The sequence below is a fragment of the Mustela erminea genome, chromosome 9, assembly GCF_009829155.1.
Source record: "Mustela erminea isolate mMusErm1 chromosome 9, mMusErm1.Pri, whole genome shotgun sequence".
Taxonomy (NCBI): Eukaryota; Metazoa; Chordata; class Mammalia; order Carnivora; family Mustelidae; genus Mustela; species Mustela erminea.
Window position 1 is genome coordinate 5,332,041 of NC_045622.1, and position 17,171 is coordinate 5,349,211.

General features: G+C 40.5%; 1 protein-coding gene across 1 annotated transcript in view; it reads left to right on the forward strand.

Annotated features, from left to right (window-relative positions):
• CUL5 (cullin 5) overlaps positions 1 to 17,171 on the forward strand; it is a 91,650-nt gene that overhangs the window by 26,754 nt on the left and 47,725 nt on the right. Inside the window, exons 3-4 of the mRNA XM_032359275.1 lie at positions 12,359 to 12,458; positions 15,040 to 15,216. Coding sequence (XP_032215166.1) covers positions 12,359 to 12,458; positions 15,040 to 15,216 — 277 coding nt within the window. The remainder of the gene's footprint in view (positions 1 to 12,358; positions 12,459 to 15,039; positions 15,217 to 17,171) is intronic.

Genomic DNA, 17,171 nt, shown 5'->3' on the forward strand with positions numbered 1-17,171 from the left:
TATTGTTATTAAACTCCATTGACTATTTGCTTCTTCTTCTTTTTTTTTTAAAAATTTATTTATTTATTTGGCAGACAGAGATCACAAGTAGGCAGAGAGGCAGACAGAGAGAGAGGGGGAAGCAGGCTCCCCACTGAGCAGAGAGCCCAATGTGGGGCTCGATTCCAGGACCCTGGGATCATGACCTGAGCCGAAGGCAGAGGCTTTAACCCACTGGGCCACCCAGGCACCCCTATTTGCTTCTTTTTTATCTGAGATCCTTATTTCTCAATAAGAGTGCGTTGGCATTTTAGGTGGTTGTAAAAGATTGTCTAGCATATAGTGGGATGTTTATCACCTCTGGCCTTCACCCTCAGACACTCTAGTAGTGGACACTCCCTGTGCACCCCCACCCCTCATTAGTGAAATAAACAAACAAAAGCTCTGGTACCTTTCCAAGCGAGCTTCTGTGGGGATGGTATGTCCCTCAGTTGAGAACTATTCCTCTAGATCCGTATTTGGTTTGACTCTGGTTAGTGAAATTGAAGCCAGAATTAAATCACAAATTATTTTCAACTTGTGAGACCTTATTTTTATTTTTATTTTATTTGTTTATGTATTTATTTTAAGTAGGCGCACTCCCAGTCTGGAGCCTACCATGGGGCTTGAACTCACAATCTGTGATCAAGACCTGAGCTGAGATCACAAGTTGGACATTTAACTGACTGAGCCACCCAGCCACCCCAAGACCTTATTTTTAAGAAAATTTGTCTTCAGGGCGCCTGGGTGGCTCAGTGGGTTAAGCCGCTGCCTTCGGCTCAGGTCATGATCTCAGGGTCCTGGGATCAAGTCCCGCATCGGGCTCTCTGCTCGGCGGGGAGCCTGCTTCCCTCTCTCTCTCTCTGCCTGCCTCTCCATCTACTTGTGATTTCTCTCTGTCAAATAAATAAATAAAATCTTTAAAAAAAATAAATAAAATAAAATTTGTCTTCACTATATATATATTATATATGTATATATATATATATATATTTAAGATTTTATTTATTTGAGAGAGAGATCATGTGCATGAGTGGTGGAGGGGTAAAGGGACAAGCAGACTCCCTGCTGAGTGAGGAGCCCAATGTGGGACTCAGTCCTATGACCTGAGCCAAAGGCAGATGTTTAACCAACTGAGCCATGCAGGTGCCCTTTTAGCATAAATTATCTTAAAAGATATTTTTATTGTGGGTGCCTGTGTGATGTACTCAGTTGACTATCTGATTCTTGGTTTTGGCTCAGGTCATGATCCCAAGGTCCTGGGATGGAGTCCAGGTCAGATTGCACTCTGGGGAGTCTGCTTGAGAATTCTGTCTCTCTCTCTCGCCCTCTGCCCATCCCCCTGCTCACACATACTCTCTTTTTCTATAAAATAAATAAATAAATCTAAAAAAACATTACTTAAAAAAGCTGTTTTTCTTGTTCCTGAGTTGGTTTTCTCCTCTCTTGTCTGCCTCATCTCCATTATGTAAGTGGACTTATTGTTGTGTACACCTTAAATGGTGGTTTTTTCAGAGTTCGTTGTTTTTCTTTTACCTGTGTTCTTGTATCTACAGAAGCAATCCCGATTATTCTGAGTCAGACTTCTAGACTTCATAGGTCTCTTGTTGTTTCTATGTGTCTGTTTCTTAACTTTTGTAAGTACTCCGTATTTAGAATGACAAAAATGTGTTGTTCGTAGCTTCAAACCAAAAATCTGAAAGCTACCATCAACTTCCTATTTTCTTCCTCCCTCATATTCAGTTGATTCCTGGGTTTCATAGGTTTTATTAAATATCTCTTGAATTGGCCTTTTTTCTATCCCATCTTCCTCTCTGCCACCATTTCTCTGAACTATTACAGCAGTCTTCTGCCTGCCTGTCTTTGTTGTGTCTCCACGTATCATTTGTCCATTGCTGCATGACAGATTACTCTCAAGGTTAGCAGCTTGAAACGCTGCACACTTATCCTGTCACTATTAGAGGGTCAGGAAGCCCGATGGGCCTGTCTAGCTCAGGGTCTCTCCTGAGCTTGCTGGAAAGCTGAGCAGCGGGTGTCGGCCGAGACTCTGGCAGGGCTGAGTGAGCTTTCCGCTTGCTCACAGGAGTGTTGGTTGGGGTCAGTTCTTCCCTAGCTGCTCAGTTCCTCACCATGTGCGTCCCTCCTTGAAGCAGTTTACATGTGGCAGCGTGCTTGCTCCAGAGCGAGAGAGGGCCTCCCAGCACAGAGCTCAGGGTTTCTGTCATAGTTTTGGTAGTGACAGACAACCACGTGGGTCATGTTTTATTACTCAGACAGGTGCTTATACACTGTAGGAGGGAACCATACACGGGTATGAACACCAGGAAACCGGGGTCATCGAGGGCCATCTTAGAGGCTGTACCTCAGAGTTAGAGGAAATAAATGATGTAGGGTTTAGAAAGAACTCTTGAAAAACTCCAGTTTATGGCATAGAGCTTACACTGAAAATGAAAGTCAACTAAAGAAGAGATCTTTGAAATACAGGATGAAGGGGTAAAACAGAAAGAAGACCAAATCAGTGATTTGAAAAATAAAACCAGAGTTCTCCCTAGATGTAGAGCAAAAACAAGGTATGGGAGATAAAATAGAAATAAAGGGATAGGGAAGGTAGATCTAGAATTGGGTAAACAGGTACCAGAAGGAGAGAACAGAAATAGCAAAGGAGAGGATATGGTCCAAAAATAAGAGGTGGAAACTCCCCAGTGGAAACTCGTTCCTTCTCACCCATCTCCTCAAGTCTTAATATTGAAAGTGCTAGAAAACATGCTGAGATATGTCCTTAGGGAGTTTCAGAATTCCAAGGATAAAGAAAATACCCTAGTTTTCTTGCAGTGAAGAAAAACAGTTCACTCTCAAAACAAAGCAGACTGTCTTCAGCACTTTTCGTTGGCCAAATTGGATGTAGGAGGTTGATGGAACATTTTCTTAAATATTTGAAGGGAATTTATCCCAATCCTAGTATTCTCCAGTTAAGTTTGTAATCAAGTTTAAGACAACATAAGCATATTTTCAGATAGGTAAGGATTTAGAGGATCTGAGGATCCTGCAGGAACAAAATGTATCCTTTCTTCTATTACCAACATTGGTCATTAAGAAATTGAGTGTTGTTAAGCTTGACGGAAGGAGGTGCTCCAAAGCTAGGAATCCTGACCTTAAGATGAACGTAAGCAGAAAATGGTCTGTTGGGATGGACATGATCCATCCCAAACTCTAAGAAAGTGGAAACCAAACATTGTAGCTGATAAAAATTGTTCCACAGAAACCAGCTATGAAGCAGAACAACACCAACACAGGGCTCCAAACTGAGTGTGGCGGCCTCATACAACCATTCAGGGTAATTTAAGAAATCTTGAATCAAAAATTCAAAAGCTGAGGAGAGACACCAACAAAAGTAGGAGGAAATAAAATGAAAATTGACCTCAAAAAACAAATAGGAAAAGTCAAAATCATGTTAGAAATTAATAATCTCAGTATGTGAAGAAAAAACAGAGATGAATATTTCTTAAAGGGCACCTGGGTGACTCAGTGAGTTAAAGCCTCTGCCTTCGGCTCAGGTCATGATCCCAGAGTCCTGAGATCAAGCCCTACATTGGGCTCTCTGCTCAGTGGGGAGTCTGCTTCCTACTCTCTCTCTCCCTGCCTTTCTGCCTACTTGAGATCTCTGTCAAATAAATAAATTTTAAAAATCTTTTTTAAAAATTGTGCTTTTTCTTTTTTTTGAAGTTTTTATTTATTTATTTGACAGAGAGAAACACAGTGAGAGAGGAAACACAAGCAGGGGGAGTGGGAGAAGGAGAAGCAGACCTCCTGTCGAGCAGGGAGCCTGATGTGGGGCTCGATCCCAGGACCCTGGGATCATGACCTGAGCCAAAGGCAGATGCTCAACAACTGAGCCACCCAGGCCTCCAAAATAACCAGCTTTAATAAGTATTAGATAATGTATATGAGGCTTGGGAAAAGCAGGACTGACTGAAATCGGATTCTGATATCTTCAGGATGTTCTCCATCTCATTTTTGTTTCTCTGAGTGTAGCCTGAGTTTCTGTGTTCATACCTTTAGAGCTTCATAATGAGAAGGCAAAGAAAGGGCCTTTACTTGCGCAGTTCTGGTTTGAAAAATCCCAGGGCACAACTCTCTCAGGCCTACACCCTTAACGCAGTCAGTGTGGTCTTGGGGTAATATGATTGGTTTAGCTTGTGTCAGGTACCTACACCTATTAATAGAACATGGAAGTGGGTGTGAGCAAGTAAAAATAGTACAACTCTTTCGACAGGGTTAGATACTCCCCATTTTGTATGTTTCCACCATAACATATCTCCATATGATAGAATATATCATTATTGTCTATTTATTTATGTCTGTTTTCTACATCAGACTATATGTTCTTACATTAGAGCCTGAACACCGGTACTACATTTTTCTTTTTTTTAATTTTTAAATTTTTTTAATAAATATATAATGTAGTATTAGCCCTAGAGGTACAGGTCTGTACCCAGGTTTACACACTTCACAACACTCACCATAGCACATACCCTCCCCAATGTCCATAACCCCATCACCCTCTTTCTACACCCCTCCCCCAGCCCCCCTCAGTTTGTTTTGTAACATTAAGAGTCTCTTTTGGTTTGTCTCCCTCCCGATCCCATCTCGTTTCATTTATTCTTTTCCTTTGCCACCCCCCCCCCCCCCCCCCCCCCCCCCCCCCCCCCCGTTGCATCTCCACTTTCTCATATCAGGGAGATCATATGATAGTTGTCTTTCTCTGATTGACTTATTTTGCTAAGCATAATACCCTCTAGTTCCATCCACGTCATCGCAAATGGCAAGATTTCATTTCTTTTGATGGCTGCATAGTATTCCTGTGTGTGTGTGTGTGTGTGTGTGTGTGTGTGTGTGTGTGTGTGTACCACATCTTTATCCATTCATCTGTTGAGGGACATCTAGGTTCTTTCCATAATTTGGCTACCGTGGACTTCCATAGTTTGGCTATCGTGGACATTGCTGCTATGAACATTCGGGTGCATGTGCCCCTATGATAAATCATTTGCAGGTATTCCAGCAGTAGACATCATCCCAATAGTGATATGTTGGAACCTTCTACTTAAAATTGGGACTAAGACAAAGAGTCTGTTCTCACACTTCATTTCTTTTTCCCCTAGATTTTGAAATTTGTTGCCATGGTATTATAAGTAGTATGTTTATATTGTATATGTGGATATATCTTGTTGTTTCATCCCTAATCCTACTATTTTTCTTTAATCTGTTCTTTAAGGAGTTGATTTCATTTTATTGGTGTTTTCAAAGAAGCAAGTTTAAAAAATTACTTTTGGTAAGACACATCATATCAAAACTTGTTTGATCCACATAAGCAGGGCTTAGGTATAAAGGAGTTTATAGCCTTTAATCCATATGTTAGAAAAAAGAGGTTCAAAGTCCATGATCTGAGCGCTCATTTCAAGAGATGAGGACAAAGCTAGCTAGCTGGCATATTAAAACTAAGTAAAGTACAAGGAAGGAGAGACAATAGCCAAAACTGATGAAATACAAAATAATTGTACAACAGAGAAAAGGAAAAGGCAAACATGAGTTCTTTGGGAAGAAGAATATTCAATTTATTTTCATTCAAATCCATAATTTGCTTTTTTAATTTTTTTTTTGTAAGTGGGCTCCATGCTGGGCGTAGAGCCCAGTGCAGGGCTTGAACTCAAAACCCTGAGATCAAGACATGAGCTGAGATCAAGAATCAGACACTTACTTAACTGACTTAGTAAATCAGGTGCCCCCATAATTTGTTTTTTTATTAATGTCTTCTTTCTGGTTACTTTGAAATTTTTTTTCTGGTTTAAGATGAATTCTTAGTTCTTTAATCTTTTTGTTCCAAATGAAAGCATTCAGGGCTATACATATTTTTTCTTAATACTACTTTTATTGTTACACAGGTTTTACAGTATGAGATGTTTTCCTTTTTATTGCCCTCTCGATTGTTGGGAAATTGTTTTGTGTTGTTCAACCCATGCATTATCTAGGGACTTAATTTCTAATAATGATGTCTTCTTTGATCACTTATTTATTTATGGATTATGATCAAGAGAAATAGCCTGTAAAAATTTCTTTAAAAATTTTATATGGGGGGACGCCTGGGTGGCTCAGTGGGTTAAACTACTGCCTCCGGCTCAGGTCATGATCCCAGGGTCCTGGGATCGAGTCCCATATCGGGCTCCTTGCTCAGTAGGGAGCCTGCCTCTCTCTCCGTCTCTGCCTGCCTCTGCCTGCTTGCGTGCTTTCTCTGTCTCTCTTTCTGACAAATAAATAAAATCTTTAAAAAAAAATTTTATATGGGTGCATACGCTCTTAGGAGAAAAACTATATTAAAAAAATTTTTTTTTAATGTTTTACTTTTTAAAAAGATTTTATTTATTAGAGAGAGCATGCATGAGCAGGGGCAGCGGGAGAGGTAGAAGCAGACTCCCTGCTGAGCAGGACTTGATCCTGGGACCTTGGAATTGTGACCTGAGCAGAAGGCAAACGCTTAATCCCCTGAGCCACCTGGGGGCCTCTACTGATTGTATTTTTAAATTCTTCTTTGTCCTTAATTTTTTTTTTTTGTCTAGCTTTTCAGATGGTAAGAGATCTTGGGGCAGACGCTGCTGACTAACACCCATTCCTGGCTTTATGTGCCTTATATACTTTACGTGCAGCTGCGTATTGTAATATTCACTTCTTCGGCTTCCCTTGCTGTTTTGTCACCATGTGATACAGTTCCAACAAATAGGTTTACAGGAGGGCTTCTGAGATAGGTTTTGCTTTTCAGATGAATTAAACTAATGTGCCTGGCGCAGTCCACGTTTTAGAGGCTAACGTGCTAAAGTGGCAGAGTAGAGAGAGACACATGCTTTTCTCAGTTTATTTCCAGATGCTAGCCGCTTCCTACGTCTAGACTTCTAGTTATTTCAGAAAAATAACATAATAGTTGGAGCCTCTGTTGATTGAATTTCATGTTTTAGCTAAATGTATCCTAACTGATATAAGTGAAGATGTTTTAAGTATTCTGTTGTATTTGTATCAAGTTCTTTCATTCTTAATTATTATTATTTTTTTTTTTAATTTTTTTCTTTATTTATCTGACAGAGATCACAAGTAGGCAGAGAGGCAGGCAGAGAGAGAGGAGGAAGCAGGCTCCCTGCAGAGCAGAAAGCCCGATGTGGGGCTCGATCCCAGGACCCTGGGATCATGACCTGAGCTGAAGGCAGAGGGTTAGGGTTAGGGTTAGGGTTAGCAAAAGTAATATAAATAGTTGGATCTATCTTCATAGATAATGCTTTTTATCATTATATAATATTTCTTTTCTCTAGATCTTTTAACCTAAAGTTCCTCCTCGGATGATACTAGTATTGTCATCCTGCTTTAGTTTGGTTTGTGTTTGCTTAGTATCTTTTAAGATACACTGTCCTTTTTCCTTTTTAATTGTACATTACACAAAATGTACCACTTCAACCAGTTCAGTGGCATTTTACAATTTATTGGCATTGAGTACATTCACAGTATAGTGCCAGCATCATCATTATCCATCTTTTGGAATGTCTGCATCGTCCCACACAGAAGATCGAAGCTCTTTGCCACTGTGAGTTTGTCTATTCTAGGTACCTCGTATAAGTGGTCCTTTTGATGGACATACTGTCTTTTAATGGGAAAATTTTTCGAGTTCATATTTAATGCTACGACTGATTTTCTTGTTTTATTACTTCTCTAACTTTATCACTTAGTAGATATTCTTGTTTCTTCATTTTTTGTTTTTGTTATTTTTGTTAATCTGAAAGTTCACTTCCATTAGTGGTTATGTTCCTTTTTCTCACTCTGCATCAGAGGCAAATAGTGTTACTATTACTCAAAAGCAAAATACCTGTTTTTTTATACCAGGGTTACACTTTTCTCTTTTACCTTCTTTGTATCCTTCTTTGTACCCAACCCTTCTCCCAACCCTTCTCTCTGTTGCCTTAAAACCTTTGAAGAACCATGGGGCGCCTGGGTGGCTCAGTGGGTTAAGCCTCTGCCTTCGGCTCAGGTCTTGGTCCTGGGGTCCTAGGATCAAGCCCTGCATCAGGCTCTTTGCTCAGCGGGGAGCCTACTTCCTCCTCTCTCTCTCTGCCTGCTTGTGATCTCTGTCTGTTAAATTTAAAAAAAAAAAAAAAAAAAAAACCTTTGAAAAACCTTTACTTTTTTGCTTTCCCACCCTCCCCCCTTCCTTATTTTTCTAATATAGTTGAGGAGTTAAAAAGAAATTCGCTTACAACATGCCCTTTTTTTAAAAAGCACTTTGGTTGGGGTGACTGGGTGGCTCAGTTGATTTAGCATCTACCTTTGGCTCAGGTCATCGCAGTGTCCTGGGATTGAGCCCCAGCTCAGGCTCCCTGCTCAGTGGGGAGCCTGCCTCTCCTTCTGCCTGCTCCCCCCACCCCGCTCCTGCTTGCTTGCTTGCTCCCTCTCATGCTCGCTCTCTCAAATAAATGAAATCTTTAAATAAATAAATAAAAGCACCTTGGTCATATATTCCAAGGGAATGTATTTTTAACCATTCAGATTTAATTTCATACATTTATTGCTTGCTATTATTCCTTCCCTTTATATTAAAATGCCATTTGATCATTTGATATAACAGATTAAGTACAGGACCTAGAACTACATGCACCTATTATGGGTAAATACCAGAAGCAATGTTGAGTGAAAAAAATCACTCAAAAAAACTATTATTTGATACAATTTCTTTCTTTCTTTTTTCTTAAGGGGGGGGGTGCCTGGGTGGCTCAGTGGGTTAAGCCTCTGCTTTCGGCTCAGGTCATGATCTCGGGGTCCTGGGATCTGGTCCCGCATCGGGCTCTCTGCTTGGCAGGGAGGCTGCTTCCTCCTCTCTCTCTCTCTGCCTGCCTCTTTGCCTGCTTGTGGTCTCTCTCTGTCAAATAAATAAATAAAATCTTTAAAAAAAAAAAAAAAAAAGAGAAGGAGAGGGGCGCCTGGGTGGCTCAGTGGGATAAAGCCTCTGCCTTTGGCTCAGGGTCCTGGGATCGAGCCCCACATCGGACTCTCTGCTCAGCGGGGAGCCTGCTTCCCCCTCTCTCTCTGCCTGCCTCTGCCTACTTGTGATCTCTGTCTGTCAAATAAATAAATAAAAATCTTTAAACATTTTTTTATTTGACAGAGAGCACACTCAGGGGGAATGGCAGGGAGAGGGAGAAGCAAGCTCCCTGCATAGTGGGGAGCCCGAAGCAGCTTTGATCCCAGGGATCCCAGGACCTTGAGATCATGACCTGAACCTAAGGCAGAGGCTTAACGCACTGAGCCATTGAGGCGCCCACCAGGAGAGAGAGAATCTTAACCAGGCTCCACACCCATCTTAAGAGTCAGACGCTTTCTGAGTGAGCCACCCATATACCCGTGTTAGATACAATTTCTGTGAAGTTGAGAAATTCTCATAGTCTGTTGTAAAACTTGACAAATAATAACAGGTTCACTCTACTTCTGGGGAGGGTGGCAGAGAATAGGATCAGGGAGAGGAGCACAGAGGTATGACCAGAGGGTGTTTATTAACCCGTTACCATGGGGTATCACCGTAATCCGTTCCTCAGGTATGTTATTATAAAATGTTTCAAAATGTGTGTGAAGATTGACCAGGAGACTCGGGTCTTTTGTGCGATGGTGAGTAGCATTGTGTTTTGAATAAGATTGAATGTAGTGAGGGCGTTCTTTCCTGATGTAGCAACACCTCGGAGTACCTGGAGAAATTTTCTCAACTTCCAGGTTGATTGTGCCAAGTCACTCATGACCAGAACTGCCCCGGGGGGATGGATCCCGCGTTCTTCACCACGCCATGTCCTCTTGTCTTACGGGATTCAAGCCGCCTTTTAACCCTTCTGACATGCATACCTGGCGGTACTTGGAGTGTGGCATGGCTTCCAGGGTGGCCCTATTTCAGAGTGGCATCAGACTCCTCTGCTGCATGACTTTTGCCCCAAAACCCCCAGTAATAGCATTACCACGTTTTCTTAGAACTGCCTGACGGCCTGACGCTCTTCATACCCGGCTGTCCTTTCTGTTCGGCCCTACGGCGATCAGGCTGGTTTTGTGGGCTTCTCACAGTACACTTCCCATTTTCCCTCACCTCCATTTCCCTCCATAAATCTCTTGCCTGTCTAATCCCCTCCGCTTCTGGCGAGCCCTACACGGACCTGAGTCACTCTGCAAAATGCCTGCCCCATGGTGTGTGGTCAGTGCCTGTGCGTGGGGGGGGGTGTTTGTTGTTTGTTTTAAGATTTTATTTATGTGAGAGAGCACATGAGAGGGGAGACGGTCAGAGGGTCAGAGGGAGAAACAGACTCCCCATGCAGCTGGGAGCCCGATGCGGGACTCGATCCCAGGATTCCAGGATCATGACCTGAGCCGAAGGCGGTCGCTTAACCCACTGAGCCACCCAGGCGCCCAGCCTGTGTTTGTTAAAGTGAGAGGCGGTGGTGATGGGGACTCTGGTAGTCGTAGTGGATGCCCATGTCCGAACTGGAGAGACTTTTAGGGATGGACACAGCAGGACTGTGACTGAATGTGGTGTGTAGGGGGGAAGGGTTAGTGTGCTCCATTTCTTGCTTACCACTCCCCTCTTCACACGCAGAGCATGCCGATTCCCTGCCTGCGGCACGGCGAGCCACAGTTTTGTACTCGTGCTCCTGGTTCTCCATAAAATCTCCTTCCCTCATGCCCTCATACCTTTGCCTGACAAACTCCTGCTTGTTCTTTGAGATGAAGCTCAGGAAACCAGCTCTTTCAGGGAACGCCCCCCTTCCAGCTCTCACCCTGCCTGGGTTCCAGAACCATCTTGTGTTTCTATGCATGGGAGCCGTACACTGAATTACAGGCAGCCTGTTTTTGTGTCATGTTCTTCAAACCTCTGGATTCCTTTAGTCATGAGCTGAGATTGCAGGGGTGTCAGCTGCCCGCTGTGTAGTTGACTCACAGGTTGGTGGGAAGCCATTGGAGCTTTTATACAGAGAGTGAATAGGATGTGATTTGTTTCAGAGCCTCACTTTGGCTACTGTTTGTGGAAAGGTTGGTTTGGAGAAGTGCAGGAGTAAATTTGGGGGAATGGTTTTGTGAGTCCCACCTGCCCTGCTCCTCTGGACGCCAGCTGAGCTGTCCCAGTTCCACCACATACTGGCTTTGTAACTTAGGAATGTTCCTTAGCCTTTATTTGCCTCAGTCTCCCCATCTGTAAAATGGTGATAAAAATAGTACTCCCTTCAGAGTTGTGGTGAAGGGAGTTTAAATGAATGTGTTTTAAATGAATTAAAACAGCTTAGAATAGTAACTGGCACATAGTAAGCAATCACATGTTATGTATTGTGTCGTTATTTAGCAAATATTTTTGTTCGCTGCGTACTAGGCAGTGAGCAGAGATACCACTCTTAAGCTGAAAGTTCAATTTAACCAGAGACAAAAGCAAGTTCAAATGAATAATATGCAGACACTGACTTATAACGATGTCCCTGAGAATCCGGACTTAAACTATTTGGCTGTTGTTACAATGTTACGATTCCAGAGATCTCTTATTTTGATTTCTTAGGCATTTTTTTAATAGCAGGGGTCCCATTAGGTACTGTATGAGTCACTGGGGAGCATTTTTTTAATAAAAGCATCCTCGATAATAAGACTCTATCCTTTTGTTAGGAGTTCACCCACTCTGTAACTTGATAATTAAGAAATTAGTTTTTGAATATGTTGTATTACTGTTAAATAAATATCTCTACTGTCAACTCCGTAAGTTCAGAGGTTTTTTATCTCAGTTTAGGAGAGCTTTTGTTTTTTTGTTTTGTTTTAAATAAAGGAGATACAGTAGTAGTTCATGTGCAAATATAACAAATAACAAATGTATGGGGGAAGTTAAGAGATTTGCTGTTTAAATGACTGATTCTTTTTAAAGAGAATAGTTTACATATATTGTAAAAAATTAAAATAATGTAAAGAAATAAAACAATTTATACTTTACATGAGAAACTAATTTATAGTGGTTAACCGTGGGGTGTGGGATTTAAAGACAGAAGGATGCGTTTATAATTAAAGATAAACAGTAAGCAGAGATTTAAGGAGGAAAACAATGACAAAGAAAGTAAAATAAAAGTAGAAACAAATTTGTGTATCAGATAACTTAACAAAGAACTTGTGGTTCTTATGGATGAATTCTCCACTCAGCTGGGTGCAGCATGGTCCTCGGAAACTGTATTCCTACAGAACTTGCTGGGAGTTTTGTCTTTGTTCTTGGTCTAGTGTTCATTTCTGTTTACCTGCTTTATTTTTACAGGGATGTGCATGCGGTCTGTCTCTGGGATGATAAAGGTCCAGCAAAAATTCATCAGGCTTTAAAAGAAGATATTCTTGAGTTTATCAAGCAAGCACAGGCAGTAAGTTCTGTATCTTAGATTAAGTTTAAGATTTAGAGAATATCCTATTTTCTGCTGTAGGACTTCCAGAAATAATTTTAAAATATCACATTGACTTTTGACATTTGCTAATTAAATTTTTTTAAAGTTTATTTATTTAAGCAATCTCTACACCCAACATGGGACTGACTGAGTCACCCAGGTACCCGTATTTTATTCTTTTTGATGCAGTTGTAAATGGGATTGTTTTTAAAATTTTTCTTTTTGATAGTTTAAGTGTATAGAAATGCAACAGATTTTTGTATATTGATTTTGTATCATTCATTTTTACTAAATTCGTTTTTTCTCACAGCTTTTTGGTAAACTCATCATCATTTTCTCTATCTTATGTTATTTGCAAATAATGATGGTTTCACTTTTTTTTTTTTTAAACTTCTTCCTTTTTGACTTGGATGTCTTTACTTTTTCTTATCTGATTGCTGTTCCAGTACTGTGTTGCATGGAAGTGGTGGGAGTAGCATTCTTGTCCTGTTGCTGATCTTAGACTTTCATTTTAGCTGTGGTTTGTCATATATTGCTTTTATTATGTTGAGGTATATTCCCTTTATCCCACTTTTTAAGAGTTCTTATTGAAAATACATGTTGCATTTTATCAAATACTCTTTCTGCGTCTATTTGTGATGATCACATGCTTTTTTTACTTTGCTTTGTTGCTGTGGTGTTTCACATGGATTCGCTTGTGGATGTTGAACTAACCAAGCTTGTATCCCTGGAATAAATCCCACTTGCTCATGATATATGGTCTTTCAATGTCTGCTGAGTTGGTTTCCTAATATTTTGTTGAGAAGTTTTGCATCTGTGTTCTTTAGGGATATTGACCTATAATTTTCTTCTTTTGTGCCATCCTTATCTGATTTTGGTATCAGGATAATACTGACTTCTTAAATGAGTTTGGAAGTGTTTGCTCCTCTTCTGTTTTTCGGAAGAGTTTGAGAGGGATTGGTATTACTTCTCTTTAAATGTTTGATAGAATTCACTGTCGTTGCCATTTTGTCCTGGAATATAGTTTGTTGGGAGGTTTTTCATTACTGATTCAATCTCCTTGCTTGTAATTGGTCTGTTCAGGTTTTCTGTTTCTTCCTGATTTAGTTCTTAGTAGGAGTATGTTTCATGGAATTTATCTCTTTCTTCTATGTTGTCAAATATGTTGCCAGATAATTGTTTGTAGGTGTTTCTTATGAACCTTTGTTGTTGTTGTTGTTGCTGTTGTTGTTTTTGTAGGTTAGGCTCCACACCCAAAGTGGGGCTTGAATTCACAAACCTGAGATCAAGAGTTGTATGCTTGGGGTGTCTGGGTGGCTCAGTTGATTAAGCATCTGACTTCGAGTCAGGTCATGATCCCATGGTCCTGGGATTAAGGCCCACATTGCACTCCCTGTTCAGCAGGGAAGTCTGCATCTCCCTCTCCCCCTGCCCCTCCCCTCAACTCATACTCTTTGTTTTCTCTCTCAAATAGATAAAATCTTTAAAAAAAAAAAAAAAGAAAGAAAGAAAGAAAGAGAAAGAGTTGTGTGCTCTACCAGCTGAGGCAGCCCAGAGCTCCAGTCCTTTGTATTTCTGTGTTAGCAGTTCTAATGGCTCCTATTTCATTTCTGATATTGTTTATTTGAGTCCTCACTTTTTTCTTGCTGACTATGGACAGGTTTTTTTATGAACTTCTTTTGGGATGTAGGTATTTATAGCAGCATTTTTCATGATAACCAATGGCAGGAAACAACCCACAAGTCTATCAGTGGACACAATAGATAAACAAAGTGTGGTGTATCTATAAAATGGTATAGTGTTCAGCCATAAAAGGAATAAAGTATTGATACATCCTAGGACTTGAGAGACCCTTGAAACTGTGAAATGAAAGACGCCAATTTTAAATGTCTGTATTTTATAGGGGCACCTGGGTGCCTTAGTCAGTTAAGCTTCTGATTCTTGATCTCAGCTCAGGTCTTGATCTCAGGGTAGGAGCAAGCCCTGGGTAGGGCTCTGCACTAAGCTAATGGTGGGCTTGGTATTACCTCTCTCCCTCTGCCCCTGCTCATGTACATGTGCTCCTTCCATCCCTCCCTGCCCCCCACTAAATAAATAAATAAATAAATAAAATCTTAGAACAAAAATATCTGCATATTACATGTTTCCATTCATGTGGAAGTCTGGAACAAGCAAGTGTATAAACACTGAAAGTAAATTAGTGGTCACTGGGGCCAGGGAGGGGATGATGGGAATTGGTATTTATGGGAGGATAAAAACGTGATAGCTTAAGGGATATAGGGTTTTAGGAGGTTTTTTTATTGAGATAAAGTTGACATAAAACATTTCTTTAGTTTCATGTGTATATTATGATTTTATGTATGTACCAACATGATTGTCAAAGTAAGTCTTTGTGAACATGTTTTTATTTTTCTTGGGTATATATGTGTTTTAATTTCTCTTGGATATAATATAGTTTGTACAATAAATGTATTTATAGCATGAGTAGATTCTGTTATTCTTTCAAGCACCTACCTGTATATGTTTGAAGTTCATACAATTCTTTTCTTTTTTTTTCCAGCGAGTACTGAGCCATCAAGACGATACAGCTTTGCTAAAGGCATACATTGTTGAATGGCGAAAATTCTTTACACAGTGCGATATTTTACCGAAGCCTTTCTGTCAGCTGGAGATTACTTTAATGGGTAAACAGGGCAGCAATAAAAAATCAACTGTAGAAGACAGTATTGTTCGAAAAGTAAGTTAACTTTTGCACTTTTGACCCTAATATTCTTCAGAAAGAGGGTGATTTTAAACTTTAGAAAGTAATTCAGACTTTCAGTGGTTTTTTCTACTTGATGTATAAATCCCTTCTCGACTGCTGCTGGATTTTACAGAATACCACTGACTCTGTCCCGTCCACGTTTAGCCACACTCCTCCTGCATTACATCACGTGGGTCTGTGTCCTCACACACTACCACCTTGCTTCTCCTTTTCCTGGCTCTGTCTTCAGCATTCTGTTTCCTTCTTCTCCTTTGTACTGTTTCCTTCCTGTAGATTACTTTTTTCCCTCTTTCCAAAGTCTCTCATTAGGTTACCTTCTTGTATCTTTGTGTTTAATTGTGGCTAAACTGTTACTTTCATGATCTCCTTTTTACTTGATTAGGGTTATCATGAACTATTATGTACTGTGTTTATTTCCATATTTTTGCGTGGTTTCTAGTTAGAAGCTCTGTGTCCAATAACTCCTTGTGATTTAATGGAAAGAACTCAGCTTTGAAAGTAGAATCTCAGGTGTTCTTTTCAACTCTTCAATCAGTAATGACCTAAACTCTCTGTCTTCAATTCTCATATGATTTCATGCTTCTGAGAATGAAGTGCAAACGTAGATTTGAAAAGTAAAAAAGTGAAAAATGCCTCTTGAACTTTAAGCAACTTGCTACTTGCTATGCTGGTTATGGCAACAAAGCAGGTGTTCAAATAGTGGCGTAGGCATTCCTGCCCCTCCCCAGCTCTAAACTTCGTGCTGATGTGGACAGGGATGTTGTGAATTTAGACACCCAGGGGTCCTCTGGTGGCAGAAATGACTGCAGTGTGAGGCATTATCCCCCTCCTCACAAAAAAAGAAAAAGAAAACACTTCTGGGTGCTTTTTAATTTGCAGTTCCTTAATCTTGTCCTCTCTTGTTTTTCTGTTACTCTTTTAATTTATACCATTCCCTACTGGTCACAGGAATCAGCATCACTTAATGATGGGACCAGACCTGTTGGATTTGCATCCCAGTGTTGCCATTTATGAGCTGTATAAGTGTGGGGAAGCTTGCTTTCCTCTCAGCACCCCACTACATTTCTAAAAAGGGAGATAACAGTACCTCTTTATCGGTTTGAAGATTAAATGAGTTACGTGTGGAAAGTCCTTAGAGCAGTCCTGGGTGCGTAGTGACTGTCACATACCTGCTCATGTCATCATTTGTGCGGATGCTGTTGTCATTAATACAGTTTCTGTATCTGACACAGTTTCTTGGAATAATAATACATGTGGATGTGTATATAAACGCCATCATTTAAACTGAACATCTGTCAGGTGGATTTGTATTTTTTTTTAACGTCCAGTACCACGCAGGTTTTCATTTGGTGCTTTTGGCATTTATTATTTGTTTATACAAACATGTACGTGAGCATTCCAAACACCAGTAGTACTGAAATTTAACCCTCTAACTGTAGGAGAGGTAACCTTTTCCATGTTTTGCTATATTTAATTTTTACAAAACCACTTGAAATTTGTATTATTATCTGTCCTATTTTACAGAGGGGAAACCTAGTAAATGAGTAGCAGAGCTAAAGTTCAAGTCCAGTTACGTTGGTTTTGAAATTTGTGCTCTCTAACAGTTACCGTGTGTTTCTTTCTTTCTTTTTTTTTTAAGATTTTATTTATTTATTTGACAGACAGAGATCACAGGTAGGCAGAGGGGTGGGAAGCAGGCTCCCTGCCGAGCAGAGAGCCCGATGCGGGGCTCGATCCCAGGACCCTGAGATCATGACCTGAGCCGAAGGCAGAGGCTTTAACCCACTGAGTCACCCAGGCGCCCCTTACCATGTGTTTCTTACCAAACTTAAATACACTAGTTCCCTCAAGCATTCAAGTGAATATAAACTAAAGAGTTAGATTTCCTTTTTTAGTGTTTATAGTTAAATTTTTTTGTGTCTGTATGT